This window comes from Astatotilapia calliptera, chromosome 1, assembly GCF_964374335.1.
Source record: "Astatotilapia calliptera chromosome 1, fAstCal68.1, whole genome shotgun sequence".
NCBI classification, from domain to species: Eukaryota; Metazoa; Chordata; class Actinopteri; order Cichliformes; family Cichlidae; genus Astatotilapia; species Astatotilapia calliptera.
In genome coordinates, this window is record NC_137422.1 from 31668884 (window position 1) to 31696372 (window position 27489).

General features: G+C 36.8%; 1 protein-coding gene across 2 annotated transcripts; it reads right to left on the bottom strand.

Annotated features, from left to right (window-relative positions):
- slc6a2 (solute carrier family 6 member 2) lies at positions 1 to 27149 on the bottom strand. Of its 2 annotated transcripts, XM_026173437.2 has the most exons (15): positions 26961 to 27149; positions 26069 to 26546; positions 24849 to 24980; positions 22218 to 22446; positions 15165 to 15303; positions 14853 to 14987; positions 14133 to 14236; positions 10958 to 11082; positions 10658 to 10770; positions 8293 to 8421; positions 7547 to 7646; positions 6570 to 6670; positions 3267 to 3431; positions 2113 to 2184; positions 1 to 1829 (listed from the first exon to the last, which is right to left on the bottom strand). In XM_026173437.2, exons 2-15 carry the CDS (start codon positions 26364 to 26366, stop codon positions 1806 to 1808), a joined length of 1866 nt encoding a protein of 621 aa, XP_026029222.1. In that variant the 5' UTR covers positions 26367 to 26546; positions 26961 to 27149; the 3' UTR covers positions 1 to 1805. The 2 variants fall into 2 exon arrangements, with proteins under 2 accessions (XP_026029222.1, XP_026029232.1); XM_026173447.2 differs by having other exon boundaries at positions 26069 to 27149.
- Between the last annotated feature and the right edge of the window lie 340 nt (positions 27150 to 27489).

A 27489-nucleotide genomic window follows, 5' to 3' on the forward strand; every position in this document is an offset into this window, starting at 1 on the left:
TTAAACTGTATAGAAGAAATTCTTTATTATCATCGTGTTGATACTTCAGAATTCTTCATAGACATTTGTCACTCACGATCAATAGGACATTGGTGTTGTACATAGCATTACTCTAAACGTAGTCCAGTAAAGCCAGGGTGGGTTTTTTTTCACATTCATATGTGACAAAGTAGCCCAAGGTTACATGGAATATAATTTTTTTTCTTAGCTATACATCAAACACTATATTATGACTATGGACAGTTACGTTTAAAATACTTTACATTCACGGTTTGCTATAAACAAGTTGATAAATACAATATTAGCTATAACAAAAGAATATATTCATATATTTCTATATCTTCTTATATATTCCACATATATTTGTTTTTTTCTTTGTGGCTTTATTCCTTTTTCTGTTATGATTCAAGGTTAGACTCCTTCAACTTCATCCCAATAAAAAAAACAAACAAAAAAAAAACAAAAAACAGGAGAAGATAAAAAATATCACTAATACAAATTGTTGGCACTTCTATGATGATGAAAACAGGAACACTACAAGTCGTGTTTCAAATGAAAATATAAGTGTTATAATCAAATAACATAATCATTAATATACAGCACAAGAAAACGAGGCATTTGATTGTTGTATTCTGTGTAATGTGCGCTAACAGCATATAGCATGGTTTGCAACATAATCCCAATACACAACTCACACACACACACCCTCACACACACACACACACACACACACACACACATGCTCTCACTGTCCTTTCTCTCATTGTCTCCTTGAAGGAAAAGCCACAGAGATTCTTTAGAAGCACTAAACAGACAAAAAAATGGAAGATAAAAGTCACACAACACAAATACAAAGCTGTTTGTAACAGTTACGCCATTTGTTTTGGTGAATTTTTTCCCCTGCACCTTAAGTGAGCAGCCAGAGACTAACCAGGTTATAAATTAGCCATTCTTTGAGGCTAAGATTTAATTATAAGTTTTCCTTATGCTTCTGAAAGCGTAAGAGCTGAACGAAGCCTGCCACTGTTCTTTGAAGCTTTGGAGTAATACATGCATTATTCCCTTTACTATAACACAGTGTGACACAAAAGGATTGTTTCTTCTTGGTTTTTCATTTGATAAAGAGCTTGACCTTGATGCACTGTTGACTCCCAGCTCTTTGAAATTTGTGTCAAAGGACTAGGAGATTGCCATCCACAAAGCGGTTGGATTGTAGTGGGTTCCTGAGTCGACACAGTGTATTTTATTTCTTTGTCTGTGAACTGTAAGAAACATAGAGTGTCTTGCTTGATAAGGCACTGACATTGATAAGTCACTGTGCACACAGAATGGTAAGAATAAAGACTTTCTTCCAATAACAACGCAATAATAAAGAATCTTTAAAACAAGTTTCAAAGTTATAACATTTTTAGTCCCCTGTTTAGTAGTATACAGGGAAATGGGATTGCTTCTGTTTTAAGTTTTATACCTTCCAAGAGATAATGAAAAGTGTACAAAATGAAAACTAAGGTGTATAAAAATCATGAGCAAATAACTGTAAATTTTTCCCACAGTGTGATCCTCCCTTGGTAGTGGAAGCTGTAGAATGATTTCCAAATGTTAGCAGGCAGGCTCTTGAATCAAAATGCTTGAAGCCACTGTTGACAACAAAGGCCTTGGGTGGTAAATGCAGAGAGAAGAGGGAGGCTGCTGAGAGAGGTTGGAGCCTACTGTTCTTCTTGTCTGTCTGACCACAGGTGGCACACAGGAACTTCAGACACCAGATGTGAGGATGGATGATAGCATTCTGGGTACTGTATTTGTGATCAGATGGCCAACCAGTGTCTGAGCTGTAACACAATAGATATACTCATCCATACTTCATTGCTTACTCACAAGGGTCTGTTTTATCAACATGCTAAAAGTACCTTATTATATTTTGATATTGTTCTCTGTTCAGTAAAATGACATTACATTACATTTGTAAGTCTACCATACATTTTGTTTGCCTCTCATGCACACTTTGAGACAATAGTCAATAGTCAATAGTTAGTAGACACACCTGTGTTCAAATCCAAATTAATTACAGCCATTTAGCCAGTTCATATTTAAACAAAAAAATGTGAGCCTTACTTTGAACTGCCGGACTTTTCCTTCAGCAACCATGTGATGTTCATGTTCTGGAGTGATGCAGTAAGCTATCCTCTGCAAAACAAGTAATTACGACAAATCAGTTCTAACAGAAGCATGTCCTCTATTAAGTACACACACACAGATAGATAGATAGATAGATAGATAGATAGATAGATAGATAGATAGATAGATAGATAGATAGATAGATAGATAGATAGATAGATAGATAGATAGATAGATAGATAGATAGATAGATTTTTTGAATGAGTTCTTCTAAAGAACATGCAAAATACTTTATCATGAGGAAACTTCAGCCAAAAAAATGAATAGGCATCATAATAGTTTTCAGCACATGCCCTGAGAAACCTGAGAATAATATTTATCACTGAGGATCAATGGGAAATGCCAGAAGGATGAAGGAATTGTTACAATGGAGTGGCGTTAACAATAGTTAACTGCTAAGTGTTCAATATAGGTCTCAAGAGTTTAACAAAAGCAAATTCACACAGCATTAGTGTACACCAATGGAAGTGACTGAATCTAGCTACTCTTATGTAAGATTAATTTTCACTGTGTTTGATGCTCTATTTTATGTGTATTGTATACGTATGAAGAGTGATGCTTTTTTCACCAACTACTTATTTATACTTCTAGTTGCTCTTTGCACTAAAAAAGAAATAATAATTCTGAGCGATGATCCTTCAAATCAAAAACAGGTTAATCTAAGCTAAAAATGATGTTTGCTTTGGGTGCGAGATTGAAGTCCATGGTGAAATATTGGACTAGCAAATGATCAGAAAGAATGTTTTTTTTTCCAGTGACAGATGAGACCCATGAGAAAATATCCATCAAAGAATATAGATAAATTAGATTTTTGTTTTAAAATGTTTCTAACAAAGTGCTTCCTACAGTGAAAACGTCTTTTATATTTGCTTCTTTTCAATGATCAGCCTGCTGAAAACCTTAGTCAATATATATATATGTCTTGATACACACTTAATCATCCAGGTAAGGAAATTCAAGAAAGTTGAACCTGTTTATCTGGAAATTGTGTTTTCAGTGGGAGAGACAAACTGAAGAAGTCACTTGGATGAGTCACGAAATTAATACAGTTACTTTTAAACGTTGTGTGCTGAACATATCTTGATACAAACCTCTCGGAAGGTTCCTGATAGACTGCAGAACTTATACATCGCATAAGAAGGAACCATCAGCATGGAGGACAATGCCACACCCCAGCCGATTTGGTTGGCCCATTCAGGGAAGACGTAGTTATCATAGCTCAGGTCTGATGATGTCAGACTGGCTATTACCACAAACTGTTGAAAATAGAACAGAAAAGAGAAGAAAAAGAGAATAATAGACACAATATAAAGGTAAGATCTATTTGGAGTGATAATGGTCTTAATGTCTGAAATAAAACATGCATAGAATTGTAAAACAGGCAACAAAGGCAAAAAAAAGGGAAAAGAATAAAAGGCAGGAATGTAAACAGAAGAGTGAAATAAAAGCTCAGCCAGGTGAATGGGGAGTTGAAGGAGCTTAACATGTAACTGCTGACTAATGTTTTTACACAGGGTTACAGCTTGGCGGGAGAGTGTTTTGGAGAGGATGTGTAAGGTTCTTGTGTAGTTTGCAGTAGGGAGATTGCAAATACAACTAGAACTATTAATTGAGACTAATTAAAACTAACCTGAAACTGAGGAGGTTTTAGATAAGGAAGAATTAAAACGGATATAAAATGCATCTGGTCTTTAATTGCAGGTGTAACCATGAAGATTTTTGGTACATATTGCAGGTTGTTGCTCATTATAGAATTGTGCTCATGTTCATAAAAGCAAAAAGCTATACAAGGGGTCTATGATTTCGTTTGTGTTTTAATAATTTAGGTATGGTAAAATTAAAGGTTTCTAGACAATTTAGAGAACCAGTGAGAAGCATAATTAGATGATCAGAAACTGAGTACTACATTTAAATCACCAATAGGGATGGGAATTGAGAATTGATCTGATCAGTTCTTCAAAATTGTTAAATTGCTTGCCTGTTGATTCCCCTTTTCATTTCCACTTAGCACTTGCACTGCTACAATCAGCTGATTTCATTTCTTGTGGAGTGTAGAGTGTGGATATGACCATTACTTTTAAAAGGACGAGAGCACGATGGTAAAGTGAAAACCAGGACAGAAACAACTGCATTATGTTGTTAACCCTAGCTTTTTGCAACCATCTGCACAGACACTGTGCTAATGCTAAGCTAGCCAAAAACCCAGACTGATGTTAAAGCTGAGTGCTCAAAGCTGGCAGCCCAGCAGCCAGACCCAAAATTTCAAAAGGTAGCAAACAGATGAGCAATCAGGCTGCAGCCTCCACTTATACCTGTCCATGTTTCTAAAGTAGAATCACTGCAGCGATCACTTTAAAGTCTCTTTGTGTCCATCTTTGCTTTGTGTTGTTGGGTTTGTGGTCATATCTCAATACTACGATAAAGATCATATACTGTATGTGTCATTAGGATAGAGATTTGTGTTGGTGTATGGGACTATAGCCCATAGATTTACATTGTTAAATTGTAATTTAAGACAATGTGTTTTGGGTCATTTTACAGAGAAATGCAAAAGTAATGTAACAAGTAATATAATGAATTACTTTCTCCTCAAATTAATTATGCAAAATACTCCATTACACATATTACACATATTACACAAATTTGTAATTTGTGTAATAAATAACTTTTTTTGAGTAACAACCCCAATACTGATTACAGTAAAAACAGTAAAGTTCTCCCACATGCACAAACATTTGCCCACACAATAGGCAATTAATTTGCATTAATGGAATGCCTTTGAAATGTTGCCTAGTGATGGTGGTGACACCAACAGAGCCAATAACAACCCAGTGAAAAACAAAAAGAAAATCAGTAAGGAATTAAAGCAATAAGACATTGATAATAGAATTGGAATCACTAACTCCTTATCAATTCTTATCCCTAACAAGCAACACACTTCTATGAAACCACACACCGCAAAATATGTGCAGAACATGATTGAAAAATGATATTTATGAAACTAATTTAATCTGTTTAACTGTTTATGCTTCAATAAACTGTTCTCCATCTCTCGTGTACTAATATATGAGAGGAAGGCATGTGATTGATCCCAAATTCTTTCAGCATTCATTGAGACAGTATTTTCCCAAGTCTTGTGAATGAATGAATGCATTCAGATTCTTTAATGAAGTTGGCTGTAAAAAAAACAGCAATGCTTCTAATGGCCACACGAGTTTGTTGCCTTGTAAGACATTTTTGCCTGTAAATCTAAGTTATAGTCCAGAACAAATTATTACTTCACACAGAGAAACACATGGACACTTAAGTGTATTCACTGACTTAAAAAGTAAACACTGAATTCACTGCCATATCGCTGCCATATTACTTATCTCCTAGCTTACTAACAAATTAAACTTTTTAGTTTTCAGGAAGGATATGTATTCTGTTGGTGTACAAAAGCATGTAACCCGGGGAATTCCCTGTATACGAAAATGTATACATAAATAATGGTAACTTGTTATTATTCATTACAATATGTAATTTTACTAATTTCTGCAAACCACCACGCATATATATTAAAGGAAGCACATGGCTGTCTACACCCACTTTTGCATAACAGTGAATCGAGCAATGCGCTTCCTCTAATGCACGTGGAATAGCGCACTGCTAAATCCACCTGCCAGTGAGGAACTCGCCAGGAGGCACGCTAAGGTTCAAACAATTCTCCCTTATCCCACCCTCCTTCTGTGCTTATGTGCATATGTGCTCTCTCTGGTGTAGTAAATGTTTTTGTTTTTTTTAAGTTCTCTATTCTTTCTCTGTTTTTTATTATTTCTCATGTTACATCTTGCATGAGCTAACCAGTACTGTATCACTGAGAAGGAAACTTAATGCTGGAATGAAATGGACCTGCTGGATTATCGTAGGGTCTTTACCTAGCAATATAAAGCACCTTGAGGCAGCTATTGTTGTGCTTTGGTGCTATATGGCAGCCTCGCCTCTGTCAGTGCGCCCCAGGGCAGCTGTAGCTACAATGTAGCTTGCCATCACCAGTGTGTGAATGTGTGTGTGAATGGGTGGATGACTGGTTGTGTAAAGCGCTTTGGGGTCCTTAGGGACTAGTAAAAGCACTATACAAATACAGGCCATCTAAATAAATAAAACTGAATTTAATTAAATTGAATTGAACTGGACCTCAATGCAGCTTTCAAACATTAAGAATGCAAGATATTCAAATTAATTAAATAAATAAATACATAAAGTAAATAATAATTCCAAGAAATCCAGTCACTGATTCTTGAAACATTTTAGTTTTATCTGGCCTTGCTGAGTATGTGTCTTGGTCTGAGCTCAGATACTATGCCTGTCCCAGAGTATCGGACTACAATCTTTCTTGTTGTTGCCGCTCTCACCAACAGAAAAGCAGGGCTGACATATTTCCAGCACAGCCTCCAGTAGAGTCCTGGCTTGAAGCCCATCATTCGCTCAATATCTTCACTGAAGCGATCCACACCTGGGGCGAGCATAAAAAGTTAAACAGCGAAGGTTACTAATCAGTGTAGGCTTCAGCCAGCTCTTTGTGCCAAGCATGTAGTCTCACTGGACACAAGGAGAAAATGCAACATGGTTTACACCCTCATAGTCCACTATTATTTTTCATGAGTGACCTGAGATAATCTAAACCTGACATAACCCATCAAGCATCTTATTCATATCATTATTTCAAAGAAATGACCATGTTGTTATCAACATTTCTTTCTGCCTCCTAGATATTTTAATCTATCTATATCTATCCAGTTTTGCTTGTCTACAGATGACTTAAAAGATTAGATAGGTGTGATGTGCCAAAAAGTATTCTGTCTTGGACTTGGTTTATTCACTTTTCTCTCTCTCTCTCTCTCTCTGCCTCTGTACAACTCTCTTAATGACACTTTTAAGTCAAGTATGTTATCTTGTTCATCCCTGTGCTGCAATAGTGCAAAATACAAACAAATGCAAACTGGATATGTGTTCCACTAAGGCAAAACTCATCACTAAACTTAATTTTCTGCTTGTTGGTCTTCCCTTGCTTAACCTATGACAGACTGTCTGCTTTTTTCCACCATTTAAATTTCTGTCTTATCGATCCATTTTCTTCTGCTAATCCAATTCAGGTTCACAGGACAGAGAACAACTAAGTTTTACACTGATTTGCAGAGATCTTTCCCTCAAAGGAGACAAGTGGACCAATTCCATACCAGTAAAATCCTAACAGGATTTTAATGGGATAAATGTTCATCCTCTCACTTTAATTGGATACCTATCTGTATAATATAGATACATATACAGATATACAGATAAATAACTTAACAGAATATTAAATAATAAAGAACACCATGGGCATACCTACCATAAAACCACGACACTCCAATGGCCTCGATCAACACACCAAAGAGTATTGAAGTCCCTGCTGCATGCCTATCTAACAAGGTCAGGACATACATTCCACCCTACAAAGCAGGAAAGAACCATCATTTAGTGTGTGTGCCATATATAACTGTTTTACTTTGAAGATAATGCAGCTGGTGAAATCAACCAACAAGTCTCTCTCAACGTAAACGAACTAATAGACGTCATATACAAATTTTGTTCTAAAAGATTATTTAAAATTGAGTTTGTGGAGTTGGCATCTCAGGATGATATGCCATGCACATTTGACGTAAGTAAATCTTTGATTTGGTCTGTTTCCTTTCTCAAGGATACGCCAAAAGAAAGGCATCATTCACTTTACTAATAATTTTACTGATCTGATAAAGGGAATAAACCATGTGATTCACTAACACAATTTCATCCTGTCTCCAAAGTTTATATTTCCACAGTCAGCATGAATTTTACCTTGCTGGTGATACCATGTGAATGAAAACTGAATATTGGCTTTAAATAAATTATGATTTGTTATCAGAGCTGGTCTTTTTCTTTGAAAGAGTTTGTTTCGTGATGGCATCAAGTCATGAGACTTAGTCCCTTGCATTTTAAATGTCAGCTGTGTTTTACAAAGCAAAAGTATATTACAAAAGTAAAATATTTAAAACAATATTTACTAATTAGATATTCATGAATAAGTAAATAAGCAGATAAACATCCAGTCATACTGACGTTGGTAACGCAGAGCAGAGCAAACAGGAAGGTTCCAAAAGCTGTAGCGAAGGTGAAAAGCTTTCGGTTTCTTTTGAGAATCTTAAAGTCATCTGACAGGCCTGTGATGACTGCCTCCATGCCACCCATCTGGGAGGGGACACACAAAAAGACACAAGACACTCAGAACTGAATCTGAGCCATAAGTGAACTCCAATGGCAATCATACAACTGCAACTTTGCAATTTCAGTCAATACTGTTATGGCAGTGTTTTAGCTACAAGAGGTGGCTTCAGAGGAGAAAAACCTTAGTGAAATATCTACATATCACACAAAATGGCGATAGATATGGTATATTATAAAATAATTGGAAATCCTCAAATCTGTACAATATTTTATGAAATAATAATAATTGTGAAATAGTTATTACTCTGTCCTAAGATTAGAGTGGGATACAGGGATGCAGATCATCTTTAAATATGTTAATAATATCCAAAATACAAACTTTAGGTATTTGGCATGACTGACAGTCTAGATGACTTATGATATAAGAGCTTTTTCATGCAAAAATTCATTTGGTTATAGTGTAACAATATTTCTATTAATATTTATGTTTGTAGTTGTCAATTATCTGTTTATTTTATTCATTCATTTTATTATTATTATATTTCTGTTCTTTCACTGGCATGTTGTTCGCTAATCATTTGATGACACCTGAAGCCACACATACATTATGCTAGTTTCCTTTTGTTTAAATGTACCAACATTTTTCATGTTTTGTGCCAATAAAGAGTCTAATGAAATAAATACCGTTATACTGTTTAATATTTTTATTACACACCCCAATCTGTTCTATGCAATAAGTGATTGGATCGATAAGTTAATTTTTTATCTATCTATCTTATCTATCCTGTTGTTGTAGTTTAACTTGACAATGTTAACTTAACTGTCAAGTCGACAATACTGCCAAGCAACATACGACATGTCACACTGAAAGAGAATTGTGTACACATTAAGGTCAAACCATTGTGGACACTTTTGTGTAGACAGTGCTAAAGGAACTTGGCCATATGTGACCTCTGAGTATGGTGTGAGTGGAGCTCTATTGCTCCTCAATGTCTCTTTTTGCTGCATTTACAACTGTGCTTGGAGGTGTCTACTTTTGTTGCATCATTTGTGAACCACAGTAACACATTTTTCTCAGAGTGCACATTATTATTTACACTTTTTTCTCTCTTAATAAAATTATTTCTTGTTGTGCATACATAATAATGTATTTCAGCTGTAACATTCACCACACAACTGCTGCCTTATTTTTGTCTTTGGGCTTTTATATATTTTTACAACTTAACATATTTATTTTCCACTTGCATAATGTGTGAGCAGTGTTGGGAAGGTTACTTTTAAAATGTATTCCACTACAGATTACAGAATACATGCCCCAAAATGTATTTTGTAACGTATTCCGTTACGTTACTCAATGAGAGTAACGTATTCTGAATACCTTGGATTACTTAACAACTAGATTTTTAAATCTTAATATAAAATGAGTAACAGTAGGGTGGACATTAGGTAAGGCTGCACTTTTTGCAGCGATCTATAGAAAACTATTCCGCACGTATATAAAACAGGTCCGCGGCTCCGAACCGTAATAAAGGGACCTCTGGCTAATACATCGGGTTCGTGTCGGGCTCGTAGCCGAAAACTAGCTTTAGTTTGTTGTCTGGGTCAACTTTGCTAACGAGAGACAGAGAGAAGCGTTGAAAGGCTGCTCCAAAGGAACTTATTGTTTCGGAAGAAAACACGAACACAGTGTACAGTCCAGTCTTAATAGCTTACTTACAACTGGACTACACTGCCCATGAGGCTACATTCTTTAGAGCTATGATTGTAAACACTCTGCCTATTGCCTTCATATTAAATAATTTTTTGAACAATAATTTTTAATAATATTTCTTCACGTCATTATGCGGGCTGCAAGTAGAGGTGACATGGGCCGTGAGATTGAGACACAGGCAATAGAGCCTCTTAATGCGTGTTTTGTCTGGGCGTTGAAACCAAAAATAGAGAGGGCATAGTCTAACATATGAAACAGGAAAAGACCGCCATGTAATCCCTTTATTTCAGCAAAGTAACTATATTATGAATACCACCTTTTTAAATGGTAACTGTAACAGAATACAGTTACTCATATTTTGTATTTTAAATACGTAATGGCGGTACATGTATTCCGTTACTCCCCAACAGTGTGTGTGAGTAATTATATATTTATATATAAAATATAGAGATAATTGGAAAATAACTGTTTATAAATAAGCGGTCCACTTTCAGTTGTAAGGATATGAGTTTAGTTTAAGGAGCTGCTGTAATAGTCTGTAGTACTTACTGCACTGTCAATGCCTAAAGTCAGCAACATGATGAAGAACACAATGGCCCAAAATGTTGAGCCCGGAAGTGTTGAAATTGCTTCAGGGTAGATTATAAACACCAGACCTGCACCTGTATATACAATGAACAATTCAGCGTTCCTGTATGTATCTATGTGTATTCAGTATTAAGTACAGATGATCGAATACTGTATCAATCGTTCCAAAGTTAAAAATCACATATAAAATGCATTACAGCAACATAGGTTAGTGAGTGATGTCAGTCTTACAAATGCTTTTGCTGCTATGTGAAAACTTACCCTCTGTTGCCACATTTTCTACTTTCACCCCATGTTTTTTAGCCATATATCCGAGCACAGAGAAGATGGCAAACCCTGAGAAGAAACTGGTAACGCAGTTCACAGTGCTGGTCAAGAGAGCATCCCTAGATTAAGAAAGCACATGCAAAAATAAAAAGTTAAGAAGGAACAGTTTTCTTTTTTTCGGTATACCTTCTATTTTTAAAAGTGCCAACTATCCGACCTTTTCGATCTTTATAGTACACAATAGTTCCAATGAGCTAGTATCATTCGTTCACATTCTATGGCATCAAACATTGTTAAATCACTGGTAATATAAGTGCTTCTCTTTTATGGTAATCTGCATCACAGTTTGTACTGGGTCAAGAAGGCAAAGCTAAAATGAAGCCGAATGTTACTTGTTATCTTTCAAATGTTTCATGGATTGATTTACATATAATACATAATGAGAAACTTTTGTCCCTTGCTTCTAGTAGGTGGTTGGAAAGGCGATTATGGTGCTTGGTCACTAACTTGCTGCTGTTAGACCAAAAGAACAAATCCAACTTGACCTTGACATCTTTATTGGTTTAGTGAGTGACTCATCTCAACAACAAAAAAATTTCTACCCCCTAACACCACCCCTTTCGACATTTATTTTTAGTTTATAGGCTGTGAAAAATGTATTTTTATTCAATTATTTGTATTCATTTCACTTCTGTAAATGTATTTAATGTCAGGATCCTGGGTCTCTCGACCCAGCGTTTTGAGTTGTTTGTGTCTTTGTGATTTTGCATTATGATTAATGTTTCAGGTTATTTTTGTTAATCTTAGTTTATTCCTTAGTGTCCAGTGTTCTAGTTTAGGTTGCAGGTTTTAGATATCACCCTGGGTGAACATTGGGCGATTGTGGCTCAAGAGTTGGCAGTTCGTCTTGTAGTCGGAAGGTTGCCGGTTCGAGCCCTGGCTCGGACAGTCTCGGTTGTTGTGTCCTTGGGCAAGACACTTCACCCGTTGCCTACTGGTGGTGGTCAGAGGGCCCGGTGGCGCCAGTATTCGGCAGCCTCGCCTCTGTCAGTGCGCCCCAGGGCAGCTGTGGCTACAATGTAGCTTACCGTCACCAGTGTCTGAATGGGTGGGTGACTGATTGTGTAAAGCGCTTTGGGGTCCTTAGGGACTAGTAAAGCGCTATACATTTACCATACCTGAATCAAATGATTAGTTTATTACCAGGCCTCTGGAGAACTTCAAGACATGTTGAGGAGGTAATTTAGGCATTTAAATCAGCTGTGTTGGATCAAGGACACATCTAAAACTAGCAGGACACCGGCCCTCGAGGCCTGGAGTTCGACACCTGTGCTGTATTCTCTGTTTAGTTCCCTGTGTATTCAGTAGGTTCCCCTCGTGTACTTGCCCTCTGTGTATCTGTGTTTACATTGTGATGTTAGTTCTGGTGCCGTGTTCCCACTCCTTGTGTTCTGTTTCCTTATCCCGTCATGTGCTTCTTCATGTTCTCTTTCTTCCTCCAGGCTGTCTCTGTATGCTTCCTGTTTTAATTTGAAGGTCTGTGTCTCATGTTAGTGTATTCTGCTTTGCTTCTTTGTCTTGTCAGCACTGATTTCTCCAAGCTTTGTTCCCCTCCTGTCCCCCATTGCCTGATATCTCCTGTGACTATGTAAGCCCTGTGTTTTCTCGTGCTTGTTGCTGGTTTGTCTGTGTTGTCTCCCTGAGTCTCCCTGTGTTCCTCTGCATGTCATCCTCTGAGTTTTGGCTTCAGTTTCATTTGTTAGGTTTTTCCAGTTTAGGTTATTTCTTAGTTCCTGTCCTCAACACTTCCACTTTTGTCTGTAGTATCTCTACTTATAAAGAAAAGCTCACTCATCTCATCAAAGTCAGTGCCGCATTTGGGTCCTCTCTTATCACAATCCCGGGGAAATCATTTACATCTGTCTCGTTAAACAGGTCTCTGTATGTGATCCCCTACAATTTTCATTTAATAAGACGAATTAACATAGTTTATTAATAGTTTAATGATTACACAAACATGATTAGATTTTAACTGGAATCTGGTGTGTTTTGATATTAGACTTCCTGTTATTTTAAGCTGTTTTTCTTTGTCATAATAACTTCCTTTTCCATTTGTTAATTGAAAATTATTAGGCTAAGTTTTAATTAGTAGGACTTTTATTTCATTATTTAATTATCATTATTTTCACTATTTAGCTGGTGTTCTGTCTCTGTTGGTATTCAAACAAAACTCTTTCCAACTTTGCTTGTTCTTCCAGGCTGCTGCCTTTCAAATAGTTCAAATCTGCTCATTTGCCACTAAGGGCATAATGCAAATTCCACCTGCCAGCAGTCCACTCACATTTCTAAATGGGACATGAGAGGAGGAAGGCAAAAGAGGCCTAGTTTGAGGTTTAGCAAACGTGAATAAATGAGAGAGGACAGGACAGCAGGTTCCATAATGCATATATCAGAGTGTAGTTAAGATTTAGCTTGGAGGCCTCTGTTATGACTATTATTTATTATCTACTTATTTGACAATATAAGCAGTTAATAATAATATTCACTTATTTAAGCTATTTTTAAGCAAGCGTTGTCTGCCTGTTGCACAAAGCAGACAACTTTCTCTCTTTCTCACTCTACACACACACACACACACACACACACACACACACACACACATTCTCTACCATCCTAGAGGGCGTCTCATATATATATGTACATATATATATATGTATATACATATATATATATATGTATATACATATATATATATATATGTATATACATATATGTATATATGTATATACATATATATACATATATATACCATAGGTCAAACTCAAAGTGTTTTGCCAACAACATTTCCCTGTAAGAGGACAACTGCAACCTAATTATGTGGAAAAGATTAGTCAAGTCTCCAACCACATTTCCTACGTTTCCTGAGGAAAAGCAGCATTTAAACAGACCGGTGAACATACAGCCTTTGGCTATTATTTGGCAGCTCTTCCTGGCCTGTACTTTATCTGCTCTGCTAACACCTGTTCATTGGGGTAAGTTAGACAGATTAAGATCACCTCTGCAGCATAATCCAATTAAAAGCTGAAAAAACAGGGCAGCTTAAAAGCAGCAGGATAAATTTTGCAGTGGGCTTATTTCAGATTATCACAAATATAATGCAAACTTTTACCTGTAACAGTTGTTGTCAAATTTGTTGTAACTAGAAAATGCAATGAGCACACCAAATCCTGCACCCAGCGAGTAGAATATCTGTGTTGCAGCATCAGTCCACACCTATGCCAAAAGTAACAAGAAAATGTATCAATTCCTAAAGAGAGGGTTCCCACCTAAAATGCCACACAGCCATAGGCTGACGTGAATACACTAACTTTCATTATTTCCCTGAATATCATCTTTGAGAAAACAAATCATTGTCTACCTGCACCTTTTTTTAATCAGCCAGGAACACCAGGCTCTATTTTACAAAACATGTCAGGTATATTATTTATGGATGTTGTGCAAATGTTTTGCAAAACATGAATATCAACCCTTACACACATACATGAGCTCAGACAGTGGAAGACTGTGTCTCAAGATTGTGTGTATAGAGCACATTCATTCATATACTGTACATTCATTCAGTCTGGGAGGCACTAATGAAATTTAGCATTTAACCCTAAGCATGACATACTCCACCCACTACATAACAGTAACTCAGAAAGTGGGCTGTGTAAATCGACTTAGACACTGACATGACTGTTTTTTTGCAGCAGCAGGTTAAGTAATGCACCTGAGGGTTTCATGACCTAACTCCTAACAACAACTCAATAACAACTCAGCATCTGAAAAAAGCACAAAAGTGTAAATCTGCATAGCACTGAAACAGGGAATTTCATAGTCTGTCTCTGACCTCTAAAGTTTTTAGTCGCTTGAAGTCAATAGAGAGGTAAGCTTTGATGCCATCCATAGACCCATCTAAAGTTATGCCTCGGATCAGCAGCACAAAAAGGACCACATAGGGCATTGTAGCTGTAATGTACACCACCTGAGTAGGGAACAAACAGAAAACAAAAAGGAAATCATACTTTCCTTTTTTTTCAGTGAACCGTTTTTTCAGTGAAAACGTGCAATACAATGAACTGTGGATATGAACAATCATCCCACTTGGTATAAAACGATTGAGAAAAAACTAAGAAAACTGTTTGTTGATCCATGGCTGTACCTTGCCGGACGACTTGACACCTTTCCACAGGCTGAAGTACAGGATGAAGACTACCACGACCAGGCACAAAACCAACTGCCAGCGAGGCCAGCCCAGGTCCTCGATACCACTACTTTCATGAAGATTCAACACACCCCGTCTGCAAAAGATGATAAATAGCATTATATCATGACACCAAGAGGGTTTATCTTGCCCTTTTCATGCAGTGTATACTTCCATTCAAACAATTTTTAGTATTTCACAAGCTTTTTGAAGAATTACACAGCATTGTTGGTAAATAACAAAGCCATAAATCATATATCTATTAAAATTTATACAAAAAACAAGTGCTATATATCAATTTAAACTGTCGTGTAACACTGCTTTTAGCATAGGTTGTCACAGATAAAGCATCTTAAATTCATTTATGTATTTATTTTACACTGAAGCTATATCTTACCAGACATGCTTTTTGATGAATAAGCTCATTCATTTTCTACAACAGTTCGGGTAGTCTTAAAAATAGTAAGTTAACAAGTGTCCTGGGTAAAAACAACTTGTGGGACAAATGTGTCCCAACATTTCCAACTAGTAGCTGATGGTTTCCTTAGTTTGTCACTTAACATTGTTGGCTTGTAAATGTAAGGGGGCTTGATCTGTGTCCCAGCATTTTGAGTTTATTTTGTATTTTTGATTCAGATTCATTTGTGTCAGCTGCGTTTTCCCAGGTGTTTCCACTTCCCTCATTACCCTTCTGTGTATTTAAGTCCTCTGTCTCCCTCTGTTCAGCGTTGTTTCGTCTGTTCGCCTTAGATCATGTCACATCAGGTCCCAGGATTATTTTATGCTTCTGTTCAGTTTAATGTTAATGTTTTCTTGTCATGGTTTTCATTGTTAAACCTAGTTTATCCCAGTTTAGGTTTTAGTTTAATTTTTTCTAAGCTCTCTTTGCCTTGTTTTTTGTTTTGATATCAGCATTAAAAAACAGCTTGCTTTTTGTTATACTTAGTTTTTCTCTCCAGTGTCTGCTTTTGGGTCCACACCTCAAACACTTCGGCCTGCCCGGCTCTGACAGTAAATTTAAGGGATGAAAGTTGTTTGAAATTGGATGAAAACGCATCTAGCTTCCAGGCTTTCGAAGTGAATTAACTGCTTTCCTTTGTCACCCAACTGCACACAAATGCTTTGAAACTGTCAATAAAGACCTATGGCATTGTTCTACTTTTATAAGGCTATTCCTCAAGCAAAATGCTACTGTAAGATTAAAGGTCGTGGTTCAAAGATTCAAGTGCAGTGTTATGACATAATGAAACAAAGACAGACAAATGGTATCTCTTCCTTCCCTATCTACAGTAAATATTGTTTTCATCTGCTAGGCCATTCTTTGAATGTTTGCTCTAGAGTAATGGGAAGGAAGTTCACAGCGTCCAATGCTTAGAAAAACCTGTACACATATTGTATGGTGAAAAGTTCATCTTTCAGGTTACTTAATATGTCATCCTAAAATATTAGTATGTCTTCCAGCACATCAAAAAATCACTTTTCTTTCATAACACATTTAGAAGCAATACAAAATTGGCAAATTTAAGTTATAGAGGAATTAAATGAGATAACAATGTCTTCATGAGTGCATTTTCTTCTGAATCTTTACAGTGACTTTTCTTGATGATCAAATTAATTTTGGGCAAAGATTATAAGACTACACACTGGTCATAGATGGATAAACTCATGAGATCTTTCTTTTATTGTTAACCAAATAGAAATTTTTACTTTTAAAAGTTTCAAAGTGCCACATAATGTTGGATTGATTATGAATGTCTTCTAAGGAGCTTGAAAAGAAAGTGAGTGAATTTTTTTTAAAGATCTTTAGGTAAAGAAGTCCAGTCGCTTTCTTCCAAGCTCCTTAGACTACCATGACCTGAATGAATGAGAACCAACACAGACATAATGAATATCTGTTTTTATACAGTTATTCATTACTATTACTAAGAAATATCTACAGTTTGGCTGAAGAGTATAGAAAATAGTATGATTTTCTCTTTAGATTAAGATAACAGATAAATGAAATGCTGGTTTTGCTGTTTTTAGGTGTGGTTGCAACATCTGGAATTTATTTAAAATAATAGTAATAATAATAATAATAATTATAAAATAATAATAATAAAATGGGCAGCACGGTGGCACGGTGGTTAGCACTGTTGCCGCACAGCAAGAAGGTCCTGAGTTCAATTCCACCATCAGGCCGGGGTCTTTCTGTGTGGAGTTTGCATGTTCTCCCCGTGTTTGCGTGGGTTCTCTCCGGGTACTCCGGCTTCCTCCCACCGTCCAAAGACATGCAACTTGTGGGGATAGGTTAATTGGATAATCCAAATTGCCACTAGGTGTGAATGTGCGAGTGAATGTGAGTGCGAATGGTTGTCTGTCCCTGTGTGTTAGCCCTGCGACAGACTGGCGACCTGTCCAGGGTGTACCCTGCCTCTCGCCCTATGACAGCTGGGATAGGCTCCAGCGCCCCCCGCGACCCTGAAAAGGATAAGCGGAAGAGAATGGATGGATGGATGGATAATAATAAAATGTTTAGATCTACTCAAAAGCACTGTGAAAGGAGGCAGTTGTTGGAATGCATGAAAAATGCTTTCCAAAGCATCAATTTAGGATTCTGCATCCATGGACCCCAAGAGATCAGCCTGTCCCAATGAGCGCTTGTGATGGGCAACAACCCAAAAACAAGCCAGGTCATGATATTATAAATTGTTAGATGTTGCTCCAGAGCTGATAAGTACTGGGAGTTGGTTTGATTTTAATTGGATATCATTATCGTGCAGTTAAACATTTAAAAGCACTTTTGTTCCTTTCACATTTGCCCTAAGACTTTCCTCAAGAAAGATAAAATTCAATTGGCATGCAATGTTATGGGCTGATAAGCAGTGGAACTGGATTTGGATCTGATATTCAGGTTGCTTACACAACAGCCCGACACAAGTATCCTCAAGGACATGCAAACTGAAGACTGTTCAGAGACAGACATTTGCTGATCTTTTTCAGATAATGTATTCAAAGCTATATGGTCTTTGGGGAAGAAGATGCTCGTGTGAAGACATCAGTTTATTTGAGGAGAGGAGCTGAGAGTCTCTGCTCTGGCCTGTAGGCCTCATCTTAGTGTTATGCTGTAATGCCCCAGAGCCTCCTTGCTCATCTGATAGCATTGCTAAAGCACTGCCAGTACATGCGCACTATAACATAAATCCAGGCCCCTTTGGCCGAGTTACTCTAAACACATTTAGTCTAATCGTCACTCACTAAGCCAGTTGTTCTGCTATCCCAACACTCACTGTTACCATTACTCATCTCTGTATATTTGAAGCTAGCACACTACTTTACATTCAGCCTGGTTTTCAAGTTGCTTAAAAAATTTGAAAAAGCACATGTAAAACTCAGGACCAAAGTCCTGAGTGTCAAGTTACACCTCTATGTAATTTTAATCTGCTTTATTTAATAAATTACATGTGATTGGAACAATTATTTCAACAAATGTTAAATTCATGTGTGCGCCAGAAGCAAAGGCAGTTTCTTCAAGTGTCTGTGAAATTAGATATTTTAGTTCAAATGAGAGCTATTTATCAAGTCTAGTTATCCTTGACATAACATCAGATGTGATTGCTTTCAGGCTAGATCCGTAGAGAATAGATATTGTGTACGATAATGAAAGGAGTTAGTGTTGCTGACTTAAAAAAATATTTCTAGTTGTAACTTTGGTTGATAAGCTCATCATTTATGTTAATAATATACTCTGACAGGAGGAAAACATGGAACATGTTTTTTTACAGAATCTGTCTTTAATCAGATCTAATGAATCATGTCTGATTCCACTTGTCATCAGGGAGACTTAAGGATGGAGCCTAGTGTGTGCCCAAAGCTTTAGTACCTGGGAACAACAAATATAAGACAAAAAAACAAAAGTGAATTAAGAAGAAAACTGGATTGTGTGAAGTAGTGTAGACACACAACATACAATGTATCATTGGATGCTGGCTCTTATTTTAAATCAACTGAAAGAATCCACTAATTTTTCAGCTCTGTTTCATTTTATTACTTTGGTTCACTTTTCACAGTTAGTATTATATAGCTAGCAAAAAAGTATAGAATCACATCTAATGTGTCAGATATTTGTTTCAGGAGTTGGTAGAGACCGGAAATTGTTGTTATAAGAGGAATCATACTGTAATATTACTGAAAGCGTAAAAAACCAAATTACAGCACAGACCAGATGGAAAAGAGTTTTATATTTCTTACAAGTTTGTTTTTTGTAAACAAAGCCTAGTCATTATGTTATTTTATTAAGAAATTACAGAAATACAATTTAGAATTGTGTAAGGTTTCCCAAAGCAGTTTAGCCATTTCAAAAGTACTTTGAAGCAAACTATTAGACTAAATATTAAGTGAAAGCCGGTGGTTTTTTGACATGTATGGCTTTAAGCAATGAGACAGCAAAGATACTATGTTTTATGGTAATTGAAATGATTCAGTGATCTGGGTATTTAACGTTTGGAAGGTTTCTTTGATCTGATACTGTAAAAGTTATCATATTAATCACAGAGGAGTGCCCAGCAAATCTCTTTTCCCCAGGTCAGATTTTTTGGCAGAGATCATGTTTTTGGCTGTCCTTACGTGACTCCTGCAGCTGACGTCTTCCAAGCTAAACCCTTTTACATGATTTAAAATTTACTTTGATATCACCTATATAAGGCCAGGTCAGCCATAGTGTATGTTTGCTGTATATGTAATGTAAAAGCTCTTCCTCTCAACTGACTTGATATAAAAGAAGTGGAAAAAGATTTTTTTTTAAAAAGGACATCATCAGGGACATCATTCAAAATAATACAAATCTATGAGAAAACTGCAATCCATGCAACAGAATTGGTTGTCTCACCTCTATCTATAAAGAGCCAATCAAAAGCCAAAAGAGGAAATTCTTGTTGATCGACTGATGCAATAGAGGTTCACCACATTTTCACTTATGTAGTTACAGAAACCTAGCTCTATTTTTTAACATACTAAGAATGTACGCAAGTATACTTTCTTTTCTCCTTTTTTTGCTTTAGTAACATAACATGAATCACATGGTCTTGGTTCAATGATCTCATAAGCCAGATAGTTTGTGTCCACAATCTGATTTGAGCCATTGGCAAGATAGCTGTCAAATGGAAAGACTTGGTTCTAGAAGAATTCAGTGGAATAAACTTCCATTGAATAAAATTCCATTGAATTTTATTCAAAATTAACAATAGTTAGAAATCATTATTTTATGCTATAATAAAATCCCATCAGATGTTTGCAGGAAAGGTAACAGTGAGGTGAAAAACCTCAAATGAGTTATTATTAAACACTTTTTAGGTCTTTGTCAGATATTTTAGTGTTACTCTGAGGGTACAAAGGCTGTATCAATAATCAGGCTTTTTTTAATTTTGGTTGAAAACAACCAATAAACAAGCTGGTATAGGATCATTAGACCCTACACCAAAGAATAATCAACTGACAGCTACTTCCTAAAATATTTGTCATATCAGTTTAATTGGTTGACAATATGTGTACACGCTTGCTGTCTTCTGCCTATAATGTACTGCACTGAAATGCTGTATTTGGCACTTAGGTTGGTAAACCATGTAAAGTACAACCCGTTTTTTGAAGGCATTATATTTTACAGTTTGTTTTACTGTTGAACTTTGATACACACTAACTTCGTGTTACAAACTAAGCTCAAAAGGTGAAGCAAGAGAACTGTTGACTCAGTTGGCCTTCCTCATGCTGTGCTTTGGCATTGCTCCTGTGTTCAAAGCTAGCTGTAAGCAGGAGGATTTATTGTCCCCTGCAGTGCGAGATCTGTCTTAAAGTACCCCATTGTTGTCTGTGAATGAAGCTCAATAATACATGAGGAATATATATTCTGAGATGTGGTTTTATGGATCCTGTCTATGCTTTAAGTAATATTGCATCACTTCTTTGAGGATCTGACGTAATCCAAAAGGTTAGAGCCTGCATGTGAATACTGACCTCTTTGTGTTAAATAAAAAGTATTTGGTACCTAAAACAAATCAAGTTTAAGGGTTCCTGAAGTTTGAAAGATAACTATATATACTGATTAAATAAACATACATGCTCAGCCGAATGGGAGTGAAAAATCTTGAAAAGCTCATTGGCTGTGGTGCACTGTCAATGTATTCTGTGCGTCATGCTTAGCATGTGTCCCTTGTATTGTCCAAATCATTTCACAGACTTCCTCTGGACTGCACAGTCAGTCTTCACAGAAGCTGGGGAAGAACTGGCTGTCTTTGAAGTATAAACAGATGGAGTGTTTTCATTCACTTCAAAGAGTGCATTTCAACTTTTTATGTTTAAGCCTTTTACAGTGAAAACATTTATAGCTGGACAATTTTGAAGTCTTCTACTTCTGTTTCCATAACTGGTAGTTTCCCTCTAGAAGTATTACTTGGGTTATTTTAGCCAGGTGCATATGTTATTCTAATGTTATTGTGAGAACAACTTCAAAACTAGAATGCTTCACTTCAGTATGTCATAGTTAAAATGTAAATTATTATACTGTATTCAGTTTACTGACTCAGGCTAATTGCATCTAATAAAGCAACAATACAAAAAAAACAAATACTTGAGTTTTGAATGAACAAAACATTTAAACACTGTCTTATGAAGACAGCAAGTTCCTGTTTAAGCAGGTCAAAGCACTGTCATCAATTAAAAAAAAAAACCCATTTATATACAATACTGTGATGAAGATCACTACATTTTTTACGTTTACTATTTACTGATTTACTATTTCATTTACACTATATACTCAATATACATTTAGCCTTCAGATTTTCATAAGAGTTTTACTAAAAAACAGATGTAGACATGCTTCTGGTTTTTAATCTAATGATTTTGTCACTCATCAAAAAAGCTAGATGCTAGGATGTTCCTTTGCTTTGAATTTAAAAAATCTGCCAGTTTTCATTTTTGTTAAAATCCAGTACTCTAAATAGTTTATTGTCTGACAAATTAATTTCAGAAATCACTTACTCATAGTATTCTGCTGCCGGTGTATTCTTGTTCTTGGCGTATGATGTGCTATTATCAGGAAGAGATCCATTGAATTCAGTGCAGTTCACACTATTCCAGCTGTTCCCACATTTGAGCCATGGCAGCTCAGTAGTCATGGAGGAGAACAGGTAGTGGAGTGACCAAGCAATGATGACATTGTAGTAGAAGCCAACATACAGGGCTATGAGAATCACAGTGTAGCCCACACCTAAGGAACATTGGGTTATTAATGAGAAAGAAATTACGGCTTATTCTCACAATATGGAATTCATGCAGTTGTCAAGTTCTTTTTAAAAAACACTCCAATGTGGTTTTTTTCAAGATAATTTGTAAAAATAAGTGTATAAAGCTGGAGGTATAATAAATAAACTATGGAAAATGAGGTGGAGTTCACCCATTACTCAAGAGAAAGCGATATAATCAACAAACAATGGGTAACACAGGCAAATAAGCACTAGAGGTTGCAGACATGGGAACAAGTTTTTGTTTTATCGTTTCGCCATTACCATGACCTGCACCTATATTTTTTCATTGGGACTGTAGTAAATGGTAAATACACATATCTGAAAATTTACCAGTATTTTGAAAACAGAAATACTGTCCACACACACACACACACACACACACACACACACACACACACACACACACACACACACACACACACACACACACACACACACACACACACACAAATATATCCACTATATTTTCATGGATTCTGGGTGGGTTATTTTGCCTACTCTGGAATGTAATGTCCTTGCATGAAGCAGAGAAGCCCATAAACCCATCACCCACTCATTCTACGCAGGAAAAAAAACAAATCCGCCTTAGCACAAAAGCCAACAAAAGCAGTGACTGGTGCTGTTTTAACAGTGGAGACAGAGGGACTTCTCTGGCGTTTTTTTAAGATACACGTTGTAATACCTCCTTTATTGTTAAACTTTTCAAGTTTTTATACTAACTTTTTTTGTACATTTTGTCAAATGAAGTTTAAACAGTTATTGGTTGCATAAGTCGTGATTAAAAAAAGATTAGGTTTCTTCTCAGTTGATTAGTTTTATTCTCCTACATATTTCATTGTCTAAGTCAGGGGTCCCCAATCTCAGTCCACGAGGGCCGGTGTCCCTGCAGGTTTTAGATCTCACCCTGGGTCAACACACCTGAATCACATGATTAGCTCATTACCAGGCCTCTGGAGAACTTCAAGACATGTTGAGGAGGTAATTTATCCATTTAAATCAGCTGTGATGGATCAAGGACACATCTAAAAGCTGCAGGGACACCGGCCCTTGTGGACTGGGATTGGGGACCCCTGGTCTAAGTCATCAGGTGCACACTAGTCTACTAATATTTAAAGTCTGCCAGGAGCACAAGTGTAAGTCATGTGTATGAGTATTGTAAAACAAAGTTCTAAAGCTTCTGACACTAGAGTTACAACAATATATGAACATGGAGTAGCTTGTATAAACATTATATGAAAGCAACAACCTACCTCACTGAACAGTAAGATACATAATAACATGTGGCAGAGTAGCAACATGTTGCTACCCTGAGTTGTTGCTATGAAGATGCAGAAGATAATTTATTGATGCAGGTAGTAGTGATGGACTTAGCCTAACAGTGGTTCTTTCACTGTTAGATTGCAAAAGAGAGCATACAAACTTTAGTACAAGGCCTATAATCTATGAAAATGTGTGGCCAAACAGTGTCCACTAGCTATTCAGACTATAGCATTCTATTGCACGCTGTAGATCTGTTTTGTTTTTAGGTAGTAACTATCCACATGTTTTCTGCACTCCTGCTGATTTTTTTTAACTGTGTTGTAATACCATTGCAGAATTTTGCTTTGCAAAGAGCTGTTGAAATCAGCATCTGAAGATTTTGGCACATATTGGCAGTCAGTTATCCTCATAAAGATAACAGTAGGGAATCAGTGCCAGCGAAAATATGGAGGGCAAGACTTTGGGAAAAAAAATACAAGGAGAGAAAAACAATTCACTCTTATTCTGACAAAATATCTAAATATTCTGAGCGTCTACAGTTGGTTTACATAATATGAAAAACACTTGTCATTTTGGTGGTAATAAATTAAAGGTTTTAAGCTAGCTGCAAACTCCAGTGAGGTCACTGTCCTTTTCTGTAAATATAAAATAGACTGGGTTTTATTGGAGTTGTTTCAGTGTTCTTCTGTCGAATATGAGTGATTAAATTGTAATCATCTATTTTCCTTAGCGTACTGTTAACATTGGCCTAGTGTGGTTTTGTTTCACTCGTGGAAAGTTGACATTTTAGATTAGATTAGATTAGATAGATTTGCAGAAGGCTGCAAGGTTGGAAGTACAATAGGTGAGGGATTAAAGAAAATACAGAGAGATGAAAGAGCCAATGTGACAGACACTAGTTTAAAGTGACACTATGCACCTCTGAGGGCGAAAGGACAAGAACAGATGGACAAAATTAAAGGGCAAGACACTGAACAGAAGCAAAAACAACATGACCAAAGCAGGTACACAGATTAGGAGATCAGTGAAGGGTGAAGTATATAGACATACATGGCTCTGCAGGTAAATGTAGAGTGTCTCTGTGTTTGGGTGTGTCACAGTTCACCTTTAAAGACGGGGCATATTTTCCAAACCGTAGCTGCTCCTTCTCTGTTATATTGGCCTAAGGCAAGCTCCATGTAGAACAATGGCATCCCGGCAATGAACAGGAAAAGAATATAGGGAATCAAAAAGGCACCTGGAAGGAGAGAAATAATATCAATTAAATATTAAAAAAAAAAAACTAACAAGGGTGCCTGATAGTGAAATAAGTGCCAAACAAAACACAATATTCAAAAAGAAAAGGAGAAAGGAAGTGGTAGGGGCCACAAACCATAACATACTTGTAAAAGCAGCACACTATAACATAGAAGTGGGATGGCTCATGGCTATTTTCATGCTGTGCCTCAGTAGCACACCCACCAAAATGGAAACAACCTCTCACAATTGAATTGTTCTTGACATTGTCCATCACAACTGACACATTATTCACAGTAATGAATACATTTTGCTGAGGGCCTATATGATTGACAGGTTGGCGGTAGAGGTGACCACTGTGAACACAGACCACAACATGTTTTTGTGAATGCATATGCAGACAAACATATAGGGCGCACCTTCTAGTGAGCACTCTGTTGTCATTAGTGTTGAAAGTAAAACACCACTTTGTTTTAAATTCCTTTGTTTATTTAACCACACACTGTACTTTTTTTCTCTCACTGCTGTATAGCATCAATGCAGTGTTTGGTAGTTTTGTAAACAATCCATAGTCCATTAAAGTCCAGTTTACATACATTGGCTAAAGCTATTAAGTACATTTGAAAAAATATATATTTTAAGTTGATTATCTTGTCCCCAGAATTTATGAGGAGCCACAAGCCACTTTAATTTTTCGTCACTTTCCATTATTTATCTGACAGTTTCAAATCATTAATTTCATGTCTTGTCATCAGCTCATTTAGTTAATTAAAGGATATTTACTTTATTTGCTTAGGAAATAAACATAAATTTATTTTTATAAATAATAAAATAAAATAAAATAAAAACAGATTTACACACACTTTACACACACGTCTCATCGTCATCCTCATCCTCATCAATAAAGGAACACCAGTACAGAAGAAAATTTTACTAAGGGCACCTAGGGTAATTTGTAGTTCATTTTCGCTGTCCGCTATCTTTGCCGTTACATTACGACTATTTAGTGACAGAATCAGTCTGGTAATTAAAAAAATAAATAAGCATCTTTATATACACTCGTATTAGAAACAGAGGCCACATACTCACCCCCTCCATTTTTGTAGCACAAGTAAGGAAATCTCCAGACATTAGCCAGGTCCACCGCGAAGCCAATAACCGACAGGAGAAAGTCTATTTTCTTGCCCCAAGTTTCTCGGTTGTCCTCGGAGGAGGATCCGGGTGGACCTACGCGACAACCATTGGTGGGAATGATCGAGGAATTTGTGTACTGGACGCCGTTCTGATCCTTCACTAGAATCAGTTCTACCTCTTTTTTCTCCACATTGCACTGTTTCATTGGGGCAACCGATGAGAGCTTGTGCTCTGGCATAACCTGGATATTCATCTTCTCTGCAGTGAGTACGAAGCACACGCTGGCGCGGCGCTCTCACGGCCCCCTGCGGGTTCTGGTGGAGTTAACGGTCTGGGTCGGTGCGCTTGAATAAGGACCGCTATCCCGCCGGCAAAAAGCGGATACGCAAGTGTTCTCCGCCGACACTACAGGCGATACTCCCGTGTACATGGGCTGAAAAGAAGGGAAAAGAAAAAAAAGAGTTTAGAGAGATTTGGTGTTTGTGCGTAAAGTTTCAGTTACGCACAGCGGGAAACTTCTTAGAACTGCGAAGATGGAAAAAGCGACGTTATTCGTCCTGTAGGAAACAGACCTACTGAATCCGAGTTACTATTATTAGTAAACCATTAAGGAAAATGCCTGTGGAATCTGATGTAGTGAGGAATACGAGGCGACAAGTGAAGCATACTTAAGAGTAAAATCCTCTCTACGTCACAGCGCGCACTGAGCGCATTGTGCGCTGAACAATCTACTTAACAATTACCTAAAACATTAATCATAAGGATAATTTAAAAAAAGATAAATGGTTGAATGCCATTGTTGCTAACGCAATTTAAAGTCCTGCAAATAAAAGGCTTCCCCCCATACTTGGTAAAGTTAAGGACACGACTCTATGACCCGATACTGTTGTTGTCCAGATGCTTCTGAGGGAAGACTGCCCATTCTGAAGGAACTTTAAGGCTCGCCTTCTCCAGCAGAGACGATATAAAATGCGAGCTTTTAAATCGCTTTCCCCTCTCCCTTCCACGTGATATTTCATAATTGAACGCTTTCTCTCCAGTTTGATGTCGACTTTTTTTTTTTTTTTTTGGCTTGTCATAGCTCAAGTTTCCATAAATCTGCACGCCTACATCCGACTGTACAGTCGTGGTAAGATTGTTCCACCTGGAACGAAACTTGTACGAACTTATACGAAGCATTGCTTTTTCTATAAATCAAGTATGTGAGAAAAACAAACACACAAAACGTACACAGCACAAACTTGTTAGAATATGTTGATTTATTTGATGTTTAAGTTTTCCGTGTCAAGAATGGGGTAAAACGATAGCGCATGTAGGCCTATGTGCATTTCTACTTGGTGTTTGGATTTAACGTTGTCCAAGAGACATATGATCGC

What these genes read in the sequence shown, in the direction of transcription:
- slc6a2 (XM_026173437.2), bottom strand. Translation starts at nt 26,366, where the DNA reads ATGAATATCCAGGTTATGCCAGAGCACAAGCTCTCATCGGTTGCCCCA. An exon ending in GTGTCAAGTCGTCCGGCAAG is followed by an intron (nt 14,988 to 15,164) that starts GTACAGCCATGG and finishes TTCCCTACTCAG; the next exon opens with GTGGTGTACATTACAGCTAC. An exon ending in CTTTAGGCATTGACAGTGCA is followed by an intron (nt 8,422 to 10,657) that starts GTAAGTACTACA and finishes GTCCCCTCCCAG; the next exon opens with ATGGGTGGCATGGAGGCAGT.